At 39.6% G+C, this 18,484-nt stretch overlaps 1 protein-coding gene across 2 annotated transcripts in view; it reads right to left on the bottom strand.

The window, feature by feature from the left end:
- Positions 1 to 3,719: 3,719 nt before the first annotated feature.
- GPR141 (G protein-coupled receptor 141) overlaps positions 3,720 to 18,484 on the bottom strand; it is a 37,904-nt gene continuing 23,139 nt past the window's right edge. The window contains exons 2-3 of one of the 2 annotated variants that reach the window (XM_027573531.1): positions 11,614 to 11,723; positions 3,720 to 6,102 (exon numbers count right to left, since the gene is read on the bottom strand). In XM_027573531.1, coding sequence (XP_027429332.1) covers positions 5,183 to 6,088 — 906 coding nt within the window. In that variant the 5' untranslated portion in view covers positions 6,089 to 6,102; positions 11,614 to 11,723 and the 3' untranslated portion in view covers positions 3,720 to 5,182. The remainder of the gene's footprint in view (positions 6,103 to 11,613; positions 11,724 to 18,484) is intronic. The other variant, XM_027573530.2, reaches the window with a different exon arrangement.

Genomic DNA, 18,484 nt, shown 5'->3' with positions numbered 1-18,484 from the left:
TTCTTTTTACTTTGGATGCCTTTATCTTTTTTCTTTTTTTTTTTTTTTTTTGGTCTTACCTAATTGTTCTGGCTGAGACTTATAATACTATGTTGAATAAAAGTCATAAGAGTGGACATCTTTGCTTTGTTCTTGATCTTAGAAGAAAAGCTTTCAGCTTTTCAAGAAACCACTCACTGTTAATGACAAAATACTAGGACAAAATTCAAATAAAGCAATGATATCCAGCATCTTCTCATCTTCTATTCAAAACTGTCTTTCTTAAGGGCTGCCTTTGTTGCCCTTTCTGCTTTCTAAGAGCTCAGCATCTTCCTGCTGTCCCTTGCTTGCTCAGAACTCCTAGCCAAGGCTTACTCAGGCCCCTCTTCCTCTCAGCTACTTGTTGTCAGATGTAGTTTTCTGTCCTTCCCTGATAGCTTCTGCTGGTTGTCCAGATTCCTCTCCATCTGAAGGCTGAGATTGAGCCTAAAGCATAAGACTTTGAGCAGTTTCAGCATCTATCCCCACCTTTTCCATCCTCACCACCATTGGTAATCCTACCCAAAATGTGGTGCCTGGTGCTGACCACTGGGCTTTTACAGTGTTTCCCAGGTTGAAGCCTCCATCTGGTACATTTTGATATTAGGGCCCAGGTCCTAATCTCTGGAAGTTTCAGACAATACATTTACTCTTTCAGGTAATAGAACTTGCTCATTTTTCTGAGTTCTGTCTTGTCAAATACGTGGCATGCCCATTCTGTTACAGAAATAGGCTCAGCCATGCAATGGCCAAAGTTTTTTTTCAGGGTTCAGCTAATGCCTAGTTTCTGATATCTGTGGATGCTTTTTTATGTCCTGAGCTTTCTTAGCATTATCCAAGCAAATCCACCATCACTGTGTCCCTTTACTATAGGGTTTTTGTCACCAACTATTTCCAATTTGCTGTAATCAGCCCCTATCACAAAGAGAGTTTCTTTGTTCTTCCCACCCCCAGTAAGTGTGAGAGTCCTTGGTCTGTGCCTCATTTTATTAGAGATTAAGTGGGCAAAATCTGCATAATCTAAGAAATGGCAACTTCACACTTTTACCTCACTGACTTCCCACTCAAGAGCTGATGACTGAGAACATCTCAGCTCAGTGCCCTCCTTCGAAAACTGCTTTATTAACCTAGGAATACAGTTTTAATGGCAGCCCCATTGAGGAGGATTAGAGGAGGATTTGGGGATTTTCACCACTTCTTGAATCATTCCACACAAAGCTCATTTCACCTACAGGTAAAATAGTTTCTTTCTCCCTAATTTATGTCAGATTAAGGAAGAAATGAACTCAAAGAACCTTTCAGAGGAAAATTAAGAAATGAACAAAGGCTGAGTAGAAAGCTTCTTAATGGGTGCCAGAAGCAATCTTTCTTTCTGTGCCTCCAAAAATGTCATTATCCCTGGGTTTAAAATCTGGCAGATACTGACCATGAGCCAATTTGAGAGTTGTGAGGCTCAGGAAAATGCCTTTGTCTTATCAAAAAAACAAAAAAAACCCACATGTTTTATTTTCTTAAAAGTTGTGTTTACTCTTTTAATCACTACAGAAGCAAAAGAAATAATTTATAATTGAATCAAGCTGAGGTTATGTATTCCCAGAATAGGCGTACCTGGGTGGCACGGTCAGTTAAGCATTTGGCTCAGGTTGTGATCTCAGGGTCATGAGATTGAGCCCCACGTGGGGCTCCATGCTCAGCATGGAGCCTGCTTGAGATTCTCTTCCTCCCCCTCCCCCTCCTCCCCCAGCTCACACACATGCACATGTGTGCATGCACTCTCTCTCTCTAAAAAAAAGTATTCCCAAAATATAGGAATATTTTTTTCTGTTCATAATGTCATAATTGGTAAATCTCCCCTTTAAAGTGATTCTGGGCGGTGCCTGGGTGGCTCAGTTGTTAAGCATCTGCCTTCAGCTCAGGTCATGATCCCAGGGTCCTGGGATCAAGCCCTGAATCTGGCTCCCTGCTCCGCTGGGAGCCTGCTTCTCCCTCTCCCACTTCCTCTGCTTGTATTCCCTCTCTTGCTGTGTCTGTCTTTGTCAAATAATTCAATAAAATCTTTTAAAAAAAAATAAAGTGATTCTGTGCTAGCTCAGTTGGTCTCAAATCTTGCAGACCCAAAACCTTACTTTCTATCCCAAATATTTGGTAATTATTCTTTTACCATTCTAAAATAAATTTACAGATAATATAACCCTCCTACAGTATTATATATATATAATGTTCTAACTGTAACATAAATGAATAATGAAGGAGAAAGTTACTTATAATAAAGTAATATATTTTAATGTGTAAATGCTCAGAGATGATCACAAAAGGAGACAAATCAGGCAGTCTGATGTTGGCACCTATATCTAGTATCCTACCTGAATACAACTGCTACAAATATTGCTTACAGGTGTGTTGTGTTGTATTTTAATGCCACAGATGGTATTGACATTGATAGTGTGCTTTTCCAAAGGAATGAGCAACTCTTGGTAAAGTTCTGAGGAAAACAGAATAAAGTCTTTCCTCCAGGGAGACGAACCATGAGAGACTATGGACTCTGAAAAACAAACTGAGGGTTCTGGAGGAGAGGGGGGTGGAAGGATGGGTTAGCCTGGTAATGGGTATTAAAGAGAGCATGTTCTGCATGGAGCACTGGGTGTTATACGCAAACAATGCATCATGGAACACTACATCAAAAACTGATGATGTAATGTATGGTGATTAACATTAACATAATAAAAAAAATCTTTCCTCCATATCCATGGTAGCTACATTTCTGGAAAATTCAGAAAATTAAAACCGTACCAAAAATTACTATGTATTTATGAAAACTAAACAAAACCTGACTAATTATTATGAGCATATGTTTCATTTCATAAATGTCTGGAAGAACATTCAAATATACAGCAAGACCTGATAATTATTTACTATGCAGAGAGTTGTGTGCAAGGCAAAATGTCTAGTCTCTGGCCCCAACAACAAAATGCCGGTAGTACACTCTTATAATTTTGATATCCAAAAATGGCCTGAGAGGCCAGTGATGCCCCCACTCCTGCATGAGATTCATTTTCATAGCAATTAGAGACAATGAACAGACAAATTGAAAATTTCCAATTATATTCTAAATATTAATGAATAAGTTATTTTATACTAGGGAATACTGCATCTCTGTATGTTGGATGATATTTCTTATAGATCCAAAGAAATAAGCCCTTTATTATAATATATAATAATACAGGGAAAAACATAATCTCCTGAGCTCAACAAATTTAAAATCTGGAAGAGATTGTAATATAATTTACAAGCTAACAGATAGTATGATAGTAAGACACAGATATATAAGAAGAGAAATTTGATATAATTTCCATAAATGTTTAGAAATTTTAATATTTTACTATTTATATCATTCTATACTATTTCTATTATATTTTACTATTTTCTTATTTATGGATGTAACAAATTTTCTTAAAACTTCTATGGGTCTTAGAAATTTACAAATGTTATAAGTCAAAATGAGAAGAAAAAAACTAAGAAAAAATGGGAAAAGAAGACAAGAAATAAAGGAAATATAACTTAAAAAAGAACATAAATTTTTTTAAAGATTTTATTTATTTATTTGACAGAGAGAGACAGTGAGAGCAGGAACACAAGCAGGGGGAGTGGGAGAGGGAGAAGCAGGCTTCCCGCTGAGCAGGGAGCCCGATGTGGGACTCAATCCCAGGACCCTGGGATCATGACCTGAGCTGAAGGCAGACGTTTAACGACTGAGCCACCCAGGCACCCAAGAACATAAATTTTAAAGTAGGAAAATTTTGGAAACAAGTCTGTGAAGCATGTTGCTGCTTTTTCTTCCTCAAAATTAACTTCTATGACTCAGTAATTTTAGTGATTATAGGAACTCACAGGGATATTTCTTATTCATCTGGTAAATTTGTAGATCCATAGAGTATAACAAATTTAAAATAAGTCTTTAAATTCTGATCCTTTATTTTGCTGGGAAAAAAATTTTTACCTTAATTCATTCTATTCTTCTATTCCTATCATAAATTGCTTTAGTTCTGAAGCATTAGATATGAACCTGGATCAGTTCCTTGGAAAGTTTCAAAATTATGAAACTTTGAGGGAAATAGTAGAAATATGGGCAAGAAGGGAAAAAGCCCACAAGCCTATGTATCAACTTAGCAGCCTAATCTCATAGTCTAAATTAATTTTTCTATATATTTCTCAAAAGTTCTTTTTTTAAGAATATTGTTTTCGTTTATTTAAAGACTCATAACCTTAAGGAGAGAAGGAAACTAGAGTGTAAGTTTCTGTTTCCAAGGTAAATCTAAATTAACTGTGGCCAAGACATCTAGAGATTTTTCTCAAAAAACAGAAAGGGAAAAATGTAATCACTTCCCTCAGGAACTCATTTTAATGCTTAGCAGCATATTGGTCAGGAATATTCTTTAACTTAGAGTTTCACCCTTATATGTTTAGTAAGCTTTTAAATGATTTTTGGAGTTATTGAGGATGTTGATCCCATGTCCTTAAACTTGACCTTTCAAAGGACAAATCTAGATAACCTTGTTATAGCAGAAGGTCACAAGGACTTCTGTTTCTCTTGATTTCTAGATAAGTGACTTCCCATGAAAGTTATGATAAATAAATAAATCTAGATAAGTTTCTTACTGTTCTCCCCCTTTATCTGCTATTTGTCAGGGTGGGAGTTGAATGGATATCTTATCTGGTTAGCCAATAGAGTTTGTGTCTTTGGGGCTGATTCATTGCCAGGGTTAATTTACCTAAGGTTAAGTGAAATGAAAAGAACTAGAGGGTTGAATCCAATCCAAAGCCTACAGAAGATCATGTTTCAAACTGATGAAACTAAAATAAGCTGGTGAAGCTCAGAAACCAGTAGGCCCATGGTGCCCAGATGGGCCAAGTAGACCTTTTCTATTGGAAAATAATGCAGTATTATAACTCCAGGTGGACTGAACATCACTAGTCTTTCTAAAGGCATCATTTAGAGGTGGTAGGGATTAAATAAGGACCGGAATGAATGCTCTGACATTTTATAGTCCTTTTATTTGGGCGCATTAAGGCATGCTTTTAATCAAGTAATGAAATAACCCTTCCTACCTCTCTATGCCCATTTTTACTCCCAGTATAAAGGAATTTTGAATACTGTAGTTTGTGGCTAACGGCACAAGAGGCAATTCCATAGGTCAATTATCTTTTGCTTACAACGGCTTCCTCCAAGAACAAAGAGCAACAAATCAAAGCAGCTAATTGCAGTTACACTCAAGAAGATTTCATTATAAAATGCAACAGTGTTGTTACAGTCATGTGAGTGTGCCACCGTGTACAAGTAGTAGATCCTAAAGAAATGGTAGGGAAGGAAGCAAATAAGGATAACTCCGATAAAAAATAGGTTTTTCAGCTGGGCCCAGAACTCCTGGTGGGATAGTAAGGAGGGGCGTAGCTTCCGCACCATTGACATAATGATGAAGATCTGGAAGACTAAGAGGACCATTGCAGTGGCTATGACAGTAGTAACTATCATATAGTTGATGACTCGCACGTATGCACGATCAAGCTCTTTGTGGAATTTAAAACAGTGTTGCTCGTCGTACACCTGGTGAGTTCCATACTGAGAAGCAACCACGGGTACCACAATCACAATCACCAGCAGCCACATGCCAGTACTGGCAGCCACAGCATGGAACTTCCTGTAAAATTCTACTTTGTCCTTGCGCTTGAAGAAGATGAGGTACCGAATGACCAGGATCACCATGTAGAACAGGAATGTGAGGTACATGTGGATGTGTAGCATGGCACTCACAAATTTGCAGAAGCTCAACCCAAATGTCCAGGTGTGCTTGATGAGATATGTCAAGCGAAAAGGCACTGTCAGCAGAAAAACACTGTGGACCACCACCAGATTAACAACTGCTGTGGTAGTTACAGATCGGGTGTTCATGTTCACCAGCAGGAACAGAATGGAGATGATGCCTGCCAGCCCTCCAATGAGTACTAGGAAGTAGAGCCTGGTTAAATGGGGTGTCAATATAGGGCTGCAGGAAGAAATGTTGTGGTGAGCCATACTTCAGAAGTCACCTGGAAGAGAGGAAACACCAATATAACTGACAAACTTCCAGAACTTTGTTCTTCTCTCCTCCTTAGCACTAGCAATGTGATTTTGTCATTTATCTGTTTATATGATGTAAACTTTACCTTAAGAATAAAGACTATGTCATATGCATATCTGTATACTCGAGACTGAAAACATAGTAAGTCATTGATTCTGAAGCATTAATAGGTTAAAGACCTCATCAAGAGGCCCCCAAAGACGTCTGTGTGTGCCTGTGTGTACATAGTCAAAACAGTTTGCATAGGGACGCCTGGGTGGCTGAGTGGGACTGCCTTCAGCTCAGGTCATGGTCCCAGGGTGCTCTCTCCCTCAAATAAATAAATAAATTCTTTAAAAAAAAAAAGTTTGCATAAAACTAGATTGCAGACCATCTGAAGCTGATTCATGGATACTAGTACTGCAGCAGCCAGTGGGGGAAAAAATTACAACATGGAAGGGAAGTTGAGTGCATGTGTTAAGTACACAAAATGTTTTCTTTAAGTATGATTCTAATTCTCTAATTCCTTTGAACTCATCAGCAAAAGATTTAAGAAGATACATAATTCATTTAGGATACTGATTAGTTTGGCCAAAGAAAATTAGCTAAGTCAAAGCAACAACAATCAAAAGGAGTATATATGTGAATTTCTTGTCATAGTTTTGTTATCATCTAGCAGTGAGACCTTGGCTAAGTTTTCATGGGCCCCACTGAAAATGCAGCATATCACCCAATTCTCCCATTCCCACACCCTCAAATGTGTAAAAGAACCACTATCATTTTTCCTCTGGAAAGATCCTTTCCCTAAATAGTCTTGGTCCCTTCTAACTCATTATCCACGTTCTAATTTATTATTTATTAAGTGAAAGATTTAGTAATCTTTTAATTACACTGATCAAGTCCTTTCATTGTCTTATTTAAATCTCTTCAGTGGCTTCCCATTTCTTTTAAGATTAAAAAAATCCTTCCATGTCTAGAATGTTCTGGTAGCAAAATCTGATCCCTTGAGACCAGATTCAGGAAATAATCTAGAGGTGGGGCACCTGGGAGGCTCATTCGGCTGAGCATCTCATTTCATTCAGCTGGGGTCATGATCTCAGCGCCTTGGGATCGAGCCCCAAATCGGGCTCCATGTTCAGTGTGGGGAGTCTGCTTATTCCTCTGCCCCCCTCAACCACCCCTCTCATGCTCCCTCTCTATCTAATAAGTAAAATCTTTAAAAAAAAAAAAAAGAAAGAATCTAGTGGTGAAATTGATAGAATTTAATGGATTGTATATGGGGAAACAAAGGGAAAGAAAGTATCTCAATCACTCCTAGATTTCTATCTGGAACAATTGTGTGATTAGAGATCTGTTTACTGACAACAGGGAAACTGAGGATCAAATTTGAGGAAAAACAGTAGTTGAATTATACTCTTAGTGCCTTTGTAACACATTTGCAATTAGTTTTACTCACTTCATGAATGTCTCTTCATATAATCAAAATTACCCAGCAACAAAAATGAATCACTGATGAATCACAAAAGCATTATACTTGCATACATGTAAATCATATTCTCAAAAGTGTATTTTTGAGGTGTGAAAAAAACCTTTCTATGTATAAAGCATAAACATACATAAGTACATAAACAGGCATAGAGTATATCTATGGTATTAAAATTTCATAAGGAGGGGAGAAACAATTAAGGAACAAATGGCTAAAAAGGCTCTTTATAAAAGGGCGATAATTTTAAAAGTTAAGAAACATTGTACTAAATAAAAGATGCCAGCCACAAAAGACTACATATTGTATCATTTCTTTTTCTAGAAAATCAAAATTAATGAGACAGAAGATCAGTATAGCCCAGGGCCTACATTGCAGGGGAAGGGATTGACTTCAAAGGGGTATGGGAGAATTTATGGAGGGATGGACTGTTTTATATCATGTTGGTTACAATTCTAGTGATTTGTCAAAGCTTATCAAATTGCACACTTAAAATTGGTGAATTTTCTTGCATATAACTTATTTCTCAATAAAACTAATTTAAATAATAATAATAACATGAGCCCAGGGAAGCTCTGCTTTTGTGGGCATGGAATAGGATTTCCATGTGACCCACTTAAAAGATTGCTTCATGTTATATCTGTTCTATGTGATGTGTAATCTCTATTTGTCTTTTATTTTTCCCTTTGAAAAGTAGTTCCTTCAAGTAAACATGTAGTTATATTGTGTTTGTATCTGAATCAGGGGTGAATGTGCCATCATAAGTTCTGCCCATTATTTTCTCCAGCTATTGAACTAGAATCTGGACTGACTTCTGAAAGAAGAAAGTATCATCAGTCGCATATCATCTGTCTCAAATCCTCTTTCTTATAAACTGCCATGGTCTCTCTGTAACAAGCAAGCCTGGTTCCAGACATTCCAAGATACTTTGTAAGGTATTACAGACTCTAGACGCCTTCTGCTTAAACCAGCTAAAGCAGACAACCTGCAATTAACAACCCTGTTCAGAAGTAACATGGGTTTGTTTTTTTTTTTGAGAGAGAGAAGAGGACGTGCACACACGTGTACATGTGGGGAGGGGAGCTGCAGAGGGAGAAGGGGAGAGGGGGAGAGAGAGAGAATCTTAAGCAGGTTTCACGCTCAGCATGGAGCCAATAAGGGGCTCAATATCATGACCCTGAGATCATGACCTGAGCTGAAATCAAGAGTCAGACACTTAACCGACTGGGCATCCCAGGCACCCCAATTTTTTTTTTTTAAAGAGAGAATCAGGGATGATCCTAAGGTTTTTTTGTTTTTATTTTTAAATATTTTATTTATTTATTTGACAGAGAGAGACACAGCAAGAGAGGGAACACAAGCAGGGGGAGTGGGAGAGGGAGAAGCAGGCTTCCCACAGAGCAGGGAGCCCAATGCGGGGCTCGATCCCAGGACCCTGAGATCATGACCTGAGCTGAAGGTAGATGCTTAACAACTGAGCCACCCAGGCGCCCCACCCCAATTATTTTTTAATAATTGAATGGGTGAAATAATGGTGAAAAACCATCTTGACTTTATTAAACATATTCTTGATAGAGCCCCATTTGGATCTAATCCAGTAACTGATGTCAAGATCCCAGAAATAAACTATAGACCCAAAGTAAACTCTCTTAAGGGAGTGGGACTGTCTCCCTGTTTCTCCATGAACCACCTTGCCATGGCAGGGATCTCTTCTTATCTCTTATTGACCCCTGAAGCTCAGCAAGAAGCCTGTCCGCACATTCAGTTTCCCTCTGCCCTCTTTCATTCCCCTGCTTAAAATCCTTCTTTGGTTCCTTTGGCACCTACCATGTCTTACAAGCCCTTTGGCATCTGACCCCAACTTCTGTTTCAAGGCATACCTCCTGTTATGCCCACCCCCACCTCCATTTCCTCACCCTCATCCTATGCCCTGGACTTGTAGACTTTCATGCCTTTCCTACAGTGCTATCTTTCAAACCTCCAGGTTTCTTCTCTCTGTAGACCCTAAATGTACAGCTAGACACTGAGTCTGAAGTCCAAATTCTATCATAAATTATTTTATGTCTCTTCTTAAAAAACTTCCCCTGGCCTCCCATTGTCTCTTGGAGATGTGTAAACGTCTTAGCATGCCGTGCTAGATCCTTCCCACTGGCTTTTGTGGTTCTATATCTAGCCTCTCTGCCACTAGAGCAGCAGGATTCTCCTGTCCTGCTTGAATGATTTCTTCATTATTCTGTTCTGACCTCAGCCTACGTACTGCAGAACTCCTCAGCTTAGCCTGTGGTTTGTCTGGGGGCTATTTCCCTGTGTCTTGGCAGTTCCCTTCCCAGTGCTTTGCCCACAAAATTGCTTGGGCCTCAGTGGTCATTGCCCATGGCCTGAGGACTACCTTAATATCAGAAGTGAGACATGGAAGTGGCTTCTGTAGTTGTTTTATAAGGAATCCATGATAGAACCAACATCAGAGACCAGTCTACAAAGTGAGAGTCCTAAGAAATTTGTAGAGTCCTACAAAATGGCAGTAAGCAGTCCATGTCCTCATGAGTGCATAAGACCTTAGGTCCCAGACCCCCTTATTTCTAAACAGAAAAGCAGCTACAATCAACTTGGGATTTTTCATTTCATTTAATAAACAAGTCATGTCATTGTGTCTTTTGTATAGCACATAGTGAAGATTCTGAGATGAACAAAACACATCCCTGCATTTAAATCTCTGATAGGGGAGGAAGAGGTACATAAATTATTTACAACACCTATAGGTACATAAAAAAATGCCACAGGAATTCAGAAAGGGGAGTAGTTAATTTAACAGACACTGGAGAGTGAAAGCATCGGAATGTAGTGGCAACAGAGTAATTCTTGGGTACAGATGTGTAACAGGTGCTGGATCTTTTTTTTTTAAAGATTTTATTTATTTATTTATTTGAGAGAGAGAATGAGGGAGAGAGAGAGCATGAGAGGGGGGAGGGTCAGAAGGAGAAGCAGACTCCCCGCTGAGCAGGGAGCCCGATGTGGGACTCGATCCCGGGACTCCAGGATCATGACCTGAGCTGAAGGCAGTCGCTTAACCAACTGAGCCACCCAGGCACCCACAGATGCTGGATCTTAAGGAAAGCTTTGAAGTTCCAGATGCAGAGAGGAAGAGATAGAGTACTCCAGGTATAGACAAGAGTCTGAGAAAAAGCATGGATGCGTGTTCAGAGAATTACCTGTAGTTTGATGTACCTGGAACATTAGGTAAATGAGTGGAACACAGGTGAATGTAGATGTGGATGAAGCTTGCCAAATACATAGCATGTTGCTACTCTAAGGATTTCTTATTTTATCCTGAAAATTATGAGAGATGCGAATTTTAAAATATAAAATGCCATTTAGTATTTCAATTCCAAAACCTGTTTTTTGGTTGTATTGGAGAAAAGATTAGAGGAGGGCAAGATAAAAAGAGTGATACCATTAGCAGGCTATTGTGGTGATCAAGTTTAAGTATCATAAGGATTGGTGCAAGTTGGTACCACTTAGGGGAATTTGACCCCAAAGTAAACAAAACTGAAGACTCTGGGGTTGGAGAAACCAAAAAATGTGAATTTAAACTCTTGATGAAAATTAAAGAATTAAAATTCTTGGTAAATAGAAGTTGGTATGGCTTACAAAAGAGAAACTATCTGAACTGAGCCTCTGGTAGTGAGGGGGAGAGAGAGAATCATTATTGACAAGGCAAAGAATTAAGACAGAATCAATGGTGCTGAGCAATGAACTGCATTCCTGTTGGGAGCAGAGGAAAGAAGTGTAACTCACAGGTCCCTGATTAGACAGCTCTGTGGCCACAGTGCCAGTGGGTGACCTGGCCAGGCCCATGATAAAAGACCTGGTCCCTTTGACCTTAACACTTCATTCTTCTTTGCTTCCCACCCCATCCCTGGATTCACTTCCTCCTGCTGTACTCTGAACAGATGGGACTGTGGGCAGATTCATTCAGTATGAGATAACAAGCACAGTCATTTTCTTCATAGCGCTTACCACTCTTGTCTCAGTTTTTCCTTGTTTAAGTACCCATCTTTGCCCCCAGAAATGAAGGATCCATAAATGATGTGTGATTCACCACTGTGTCACCAGGACTAGAGGAATACCTATGCCAGGGATCAGAAGACAACATCACAAAATCTTAGCGTTAGAATGAAACCTAGAGATCACAGTATCCAGCACACCATTTAAACGGAGGCAGACACTGCAGCCCACACAGAAACCTTTGTTACCTAACAAAGTAGTCACTATCTAAGCCTCCAGTCTCCTGTTCCAGTGCAGAACTGTTTCCATAACACATGACCACTATAGAAAGACTCCAGAGACCCAGAGAGATGAAAGACAGCTTCTGAGTGGCAGAGCCATGCTTTAAGCATCCCCAAAAATCCCTCTTCAAGGATATCAGGAGCCAGGATGAATATCCAGCCCAGCTAGAAGAGGCAGAACAATGAGAAAAGGTTGCTGGTGGACAAACAGCTTTCCCGGCCTGTGAGCTATCCTTAGATTATATTTTATTATGTTTATTGAAAAAAATAGTAAGAGCATTCACTTTAATCGCTCTGGGAAAACAAGCAGCATTTTATCCAAAATATTTTGAGAAAAGACTCTGGAATGACAGCTCCATGTTAAGGATCACCTCGGGGTAGCTAAAAAAAAAAAGTCTGAAAATACCAGAAGGGATGTGGAAAACATAAATGTCAACCCTATAGAAATCCATTTGACAGAATGATACGCCTAAGTAAATATTAAAAAATCACCCTGCACTTTTTGTGTGTGTTTGCAGTCTCTCCTTTGCAAAGTTTGAAAGGAATCTCCTGGGTGTTCAACTAAAATTGTAAAAAATGCTTGCTTAGGCAGTGTCAAATAAAGTTAGATCTACAGCCTCACTAATCAAAAATATCAATCCTAACCAACAATAACATTTTGAGTTTGAGCTATTATTTCTCTAGTTACTTGAGATGTTAAACACTGGTCTTGACTTTACAACTTCTGGTTACCCATAAGGGAAGTAAGAGCTGATGTCAGAATCCCATGAGGTTGAAACTCAGAGGCTTTGTGTTTGCACAGAGTGAGAGTTACACTACTTCATAAGCCTTAGCACACTATTTACCACATATTTTCTTCCCAAATAAGGAGCAGTCTGTGAGGTCTTTCCATTCCTGGGGAGAGCTTTGCACACCTCCATAGGTCTGTAGATATTAAAATGTGCTATGAAGTCTGAACCTACAGTATACTCAGCTCTCAGTGAGCAAAACCAACAATGAAAGAAAACTACCAGAAATTCTAAAGGTTCTATAAGTTCTCCTGTTCAAATTGTGGTTTCCCTTCCCATCTAAATACAGCTCTGGAAAAATCATTGACCTCTGCCTTGGAGCCCAGTATAATCTGCCAGTGAGTGAAGATGCAAGTCGCCAACAAAACACCTGAGGAGGACTGGAAAATTACTTTAGAGAATGTTGAGCCTCTTTATTAAGGGAAAGATGGCATTTCATTTGAGAATTAACCAACATCTGTGGTAGGAGGTCACCATAGCTTCAAGGTAAATGGGAAATATAAGCTTACTCAGAGCAGAAAGACTTGCCTGAAAAATAAAGAAAGACTTTAAGTCAAAGCTGCTGAGAAATTAGCCAGACAATAGCCAGAAATTAGCCGAAGCTCACCCTCCTCCCTTCTTTAGTCCCAAGTAATTCTGAATTTATGCTTTCTTATCAACAGTGGACATGTCTGCTGAACACAGTTTGTTGGTAACGATAGCTGCCCTGTCCCCATTCTTGGCACTATGATGGAAATTTCACATACGTTACTTATAATCCTCCCAAGAAGTCTAGGGCATGGGTATTTTTTATCCCAAATATCAGATGAAGAGATTGAGGCTCAGTGGGTGACTCAGGTGGCTAAGCAGCTGATCTTGATTTTGGCTCAGGTCATGATCTCAGCGTCCTGGGATCCAGCCCTGCTTAGGACTCCGTGCTAGCAGGGAGTCGGCTTGAGCATTCTCTCCTTCTCCCTCTGCCCTTCCCCCTGTGCATGCACATGTGCACACATGCTCTCTCTCTCAAATAAATAAATCTTAAGAAAAAAAAAGAAAGAAAGAAATTGAGACTCAGGAAAGTTAAGTAACTTTCCCAAGGTCACTCAGCTAACAAGTGGCAGCATGGAAGCTCAGATGTGGAGTGTCTCTTCACTGGGTTACAGCAGTACAGAAGTCCTGGACATAAAAAGTGGACATTCCATCTCTGCTTGTTTCTCCAGTGCACTTGTTTATGTCTCGTGACCAGGCTATTTAAAGACAATTAATTTGAATAGTAGCAGGAGACTTAGAGAAGTAATTAAAATAGGTTCACGCCATATTCTCTAAAGTCAATAAATGTTTGAGAAGCAATTATCAGATTGCAATATAAATGAAAAAAAAAACTGCATTAAAATTTACCAAAATTTAATTTGTCCTAAAGATAGATTCCTGAGCCCCTTTCTTAATTCCTTTTCACTTTTTGAACTATTAAGTCCTTACCCCCCACCCTTTTTGGGATTGAAAATCATACTGAAAGATTGTTATGGTAGGCCTTGACCAGCTGCTCAACCCCAGAGAGATCTAGCCCAGGAAAGCCCACCTGTAGCCATTGATAGACATAAGGGGCTGGTATCTGCAAGGGTCTGCTGCCCTGTACCCAGGAATCCCTGGATAAAGAGCTGAACAGCTGGGGCACATCCCTCTCCTAGGAGTGCCAGGCTTGAGTCATGCCAATCTTGCCTCTGACTGTTCTTTTGCCTAGTTCCTGGTTCACTTCCCAGCCTCCCTAGATCTTGAGCCTTCCCGAACCCCATCTACTTCTCCTTGTTTTGGCACTCCTTTCTTTCACTCCATGCCCTTCCTTTTATTTAGTTGTAGCTTTCTGATCAATGATCCTTCCAGGACCAGTCAGCTCTTCAGATATTGGTTCCAGCCTGACTCTAAAGTTCTTTAGGACCTACTTCCTCAATTATTCTTGCTGGCCCCTGTTCCTAAGGGCTGCTCCTACTTCTCTTCATCCTTGATTTATTTCTAATGGAATCCCTAGAAGGATTCAAGCTTTGCCTTATGCCCTCAGCTCTTCCTTTCAAAGTTTATTTCCCGCCCTGTCCCACAGGGGCTGAAATAGTACCCTACTGAAATCCCCAGAGTAGGAAATGCCACAAATGTCCTCAGTTTCCCATCTAATTCTCAGCTTCTTTGTTCTTGGTTTGCTATCCAGCTGCCCCTGAACTGTACATTCTAACCATGGCCAAGTTGAGCTCAAAGATTAGACAGTTTATGCCCTTCTTACAACAGTGACTCATGACTCTCAGATATATGTGGCAAAGGGTAAGTTTCAACATTTTTGAAGAGAGGAACTAAGCCATTAGGAGCATTTTGGTCCTTTATACAGGAAGACGAGGACCAATTTGTCTATTAAACAGAAGGTAAAATTCATGTTAAAATAGAAGAAGCTGCTAACAGTGCTGGATAAAAGAAGAGGCACCAGATATCCAAATATGGATCAGAAAACTTCTTGGCAGATTGTTGTACAGATAAATCATCACTGAATCTGATGGTCAACTAAGATGACCAGTCTTGAAATTCTGTGATTTAACAAAGACATGGGTTTTGCAGTCATATCTTACTCCATCTCTTAGCTCCTGCAGACTTCCACCTTAGGCTCAAACAACAGAACTACCTACAATAGTCCTGGTTACCAAGCAGCCAAAGACATTTCTTTTGGGCTTTCTGGTTCACCTTTCATTTTCTTAAAGCTACCTGATACCAAATCAGCAGCTTCTCTGGATTCTGACCACAGAATTAACTTCAGTCTTGAAGGTCCGTAAAATAGAATATTCAAAAAGGACTTAGGCCTTAAAGTTCCAAGACTGTCTGAGGGGGAAAGGTGGCATTCACTAGAGATCTCAAACTTGTGTCATTGACTTAGCTTAAAAATCTTTCCCTGGATGATACTTTTCATCTCGACATGCTAGTATTGCTGCTGTTGTTCTGTATTTATTTATAGCTACAACTTCTATGTACAATGAAAGCAGAAATGCCTTGTCTTTCCCATATTTTCTGAGTGGGATGGTGTAGTGGGGTTGAATGGTGGCCAGCCCCCAAAGATATATATCCAAGTCTTAATCCTCCAAACCTATGAGTGTGATTTTATTTGGTAAAAGAATCTTTGTAGTTGTAATTGGGGATCTCAAGATGAAATTATCCTGGATTATCCATGTGGGCCCTAAATCCAATGACTGCTGTCCTTAAAAAAGACATGCAGTAGAGAGGCAGGAGAAGAGGAGAAGGCAGAGGCAGAGGTTTAAAATATGCAATCATAAGCCAAGGAGCGCCTGAAGTCAGTAAGAAGCTGGAAGAGCCAAGGAAGGATTCTCCTTTAGAGCCCTCAGAGGGAGTGTAACCCTACTGGCACCTTGATTTCCGATGTCTCGTTTCCAAAGCTGTGAGGGAATAAACTTCTGTTGTTTTAGGCCACCGAGTTTATGGTAGTTTGTTATAACAGCCCTAGGAAACTAATACAGGTGGCCATATTTTTGGTGTTTGCATTATCACCAGAAGGAAATCTGGATTATGGCGGAGCCTCTGGGTCTGTAATGTCAGAACCACCCAGATCTGTGTGGACATGTTCAAATACAAATTGTGCTGCATACCACAGCCTTCCCAGACTACAGGAGAAAGTTAAGATCATCTGATGAAACTCCCCATTTACAAATAGTAAAGCTTACTCTTCATGCCCCTATAATGTCCCCCACAAAACCTATCAGGAAAACCTAAAATAGAAGAGCTTTATGAATCTGAGCTCTGCTTGAGATACTGTATCTTCAAATTCCAGGCTGTTGGTGGGCATGTGAAACTTAAAATCCTTGAAATATTTTCATATTCTCTATCACCCTTGTTATCTCAGAAGAACCCACACTTATGTGGATGAGGTATCTCATATCAGTTCCTCTCATTCCTGTTTAGGGCAAACGTCATGTTTCCTTTGCCTACGAGAAGCTTTTTCAAGAAATTCCTTGAATGCATGTCATCATTCCATTTACTTCAAATGAAGGCTCATCAGCAGAAATGACTTTCTAACCCTCATTTTCTCTAAAGCTTCTGTTTTATCCTGAATCACCATTCCCTTTCTTCATAACATTTAATACAATGTCTAACTATAAATGCCTGTTATTTTGTACATTGATTGACCATTTCCCTCACTAGACAAGAATCTCCCATGAGGGCAGTGACCATGACTATTAGTCCATTACTATAGTATGATGGTAGGTTTGTAGTAAACATGAAATATTTTGTTGAGTATTTGTTGAATTTAAGACTTCTCATCTCCCTTACTAGGTATAAACCTTTTAATGATGGCAACTTTCAATGTAATTGATCAATTTCATCCCAAAGAGAAGAAGCGATACTTTGCAAAGCTATGAGAGCACAGACCTATTTCTTGGTATGTTACCTTTCAACAATTTTACTTAAGATGTATATGTTTTCCCAAGAGATGTGTACAGATTATATAGTAATGAATGAGGGGCACAAACAAGAGAAGACACCATCCTGCCCTCAAGCAGCTTATCTACTGAAGGGGGCAGATACCTGTAGTAGAAATACACAAAGGTAGAATGCAAGGGTGCCTTGAGAGCAGAGTAGTGGGAAAAAAAGCCTAATTGGGAGAAGGAGAAACCCAGAAAGGCTTCACAGGAGAGGCTGCTTTTGGAGTGGAACTGAAGCACAGAAAGGATTTGGTAGACGGAGTAGGGGAGAGGAGAAAACAGGAAATGTCCGGGGATGGAATAACATGAGTCACAAAAGACAGACACCAAACTTCAAAAGGTTTGTTTAATGAACAGCACAGTCTTCTTCATTACAGCCTGAACACATCGATCAGCAAATATACAACCTCTGTATAGAATTTAATTATCTAAGCCTGGTTGTTCAGAGATGTCCTCTATCTACTTAATTTGGGGGGAAGGAAAGTGACAGAGGTATATTTGTATTTCTCTTTTTATTGGTTCTATTTTAGACCATATTCTCTAGACTAGAGGAAAGAAGCATAGCTTTTCCCTTTTGTAGATTTGAAAGCAGCTTCTCATTCTCACAAGGCCTCAATCTACATTTTCTGGGCCACATTCCCTGCTGAGGGTTATTATGTGTTTAAGAAATGATGTAAATGTTAACCATAATCAGACACATAATTAGGAAGGCCCCTCTATAATCAGACACCCCCATGGTTTGGACATGTCCTTGTTCACTTTTAATCACGCCCATCATGGAAAGTTGAGGCTCACTGGCTAGGGAACCTTCCACATATCAACCTTCTAATAAATGTTCATAACACCCTTGGCCCTGTGGGAAGCACTTTATCGATCCCCAGTCTATAAGGGAAAACCTTCACTTTAATGCTTGGATACAAAGCTTGAGTTCAGCAACTTTGCACCCTCTTTTATAACACATGAGATACAAGCAAATAAGTAAAGTTGAAACTTTATTCAGAAATAGAAGTTTTTGGGGTGCGTTGATGGTTCAATCAGTCAAGCATCCAGCTCTTGATTTTGGCTCAGGTCATGATATCAGGGCTGTGAGATAGAGCCCTGCTTCAGGCTCTGCACTGGATATGGAGTCTGCTTAAGATTCTCTCTCTCCTTCCTCTGCCCCTCCCCTGCCCATGCTCATTCACTTGCTCTCTCTCTAAAAAAAAAAAAAAGAAGAAGAAGAAGAAAGAAAAAGAAAAGAAAAAAACTCTTAAGAAGGAAACCATTTAAACAAAGAAATATAATTTTCAGTACACTGGCTTCCTGAGCAACAGAACTAACTCACTAAAGAATACAGAATTTACCACTTTCAGCCAACAAGAAATTA

The sequence above is a fragment of the Zalophus californianus genome, chromosome 12 (genome assembly GCF_009762305.2).
Source record: "Zalophus californianus isolate mZalCal1 chromosome 12, mZalCal1.pri.v2, whole genome shotgun sequence".
Taxonomy (NCBI): Eukaryota; Metazoa; Chordata; class Mammalia; order Carnivora; family Otariidae; genus Zalophus; species Zalophus californianus.
This window is presented reverse-complemented; position numbering and strand designations above follow the sequence as displayed.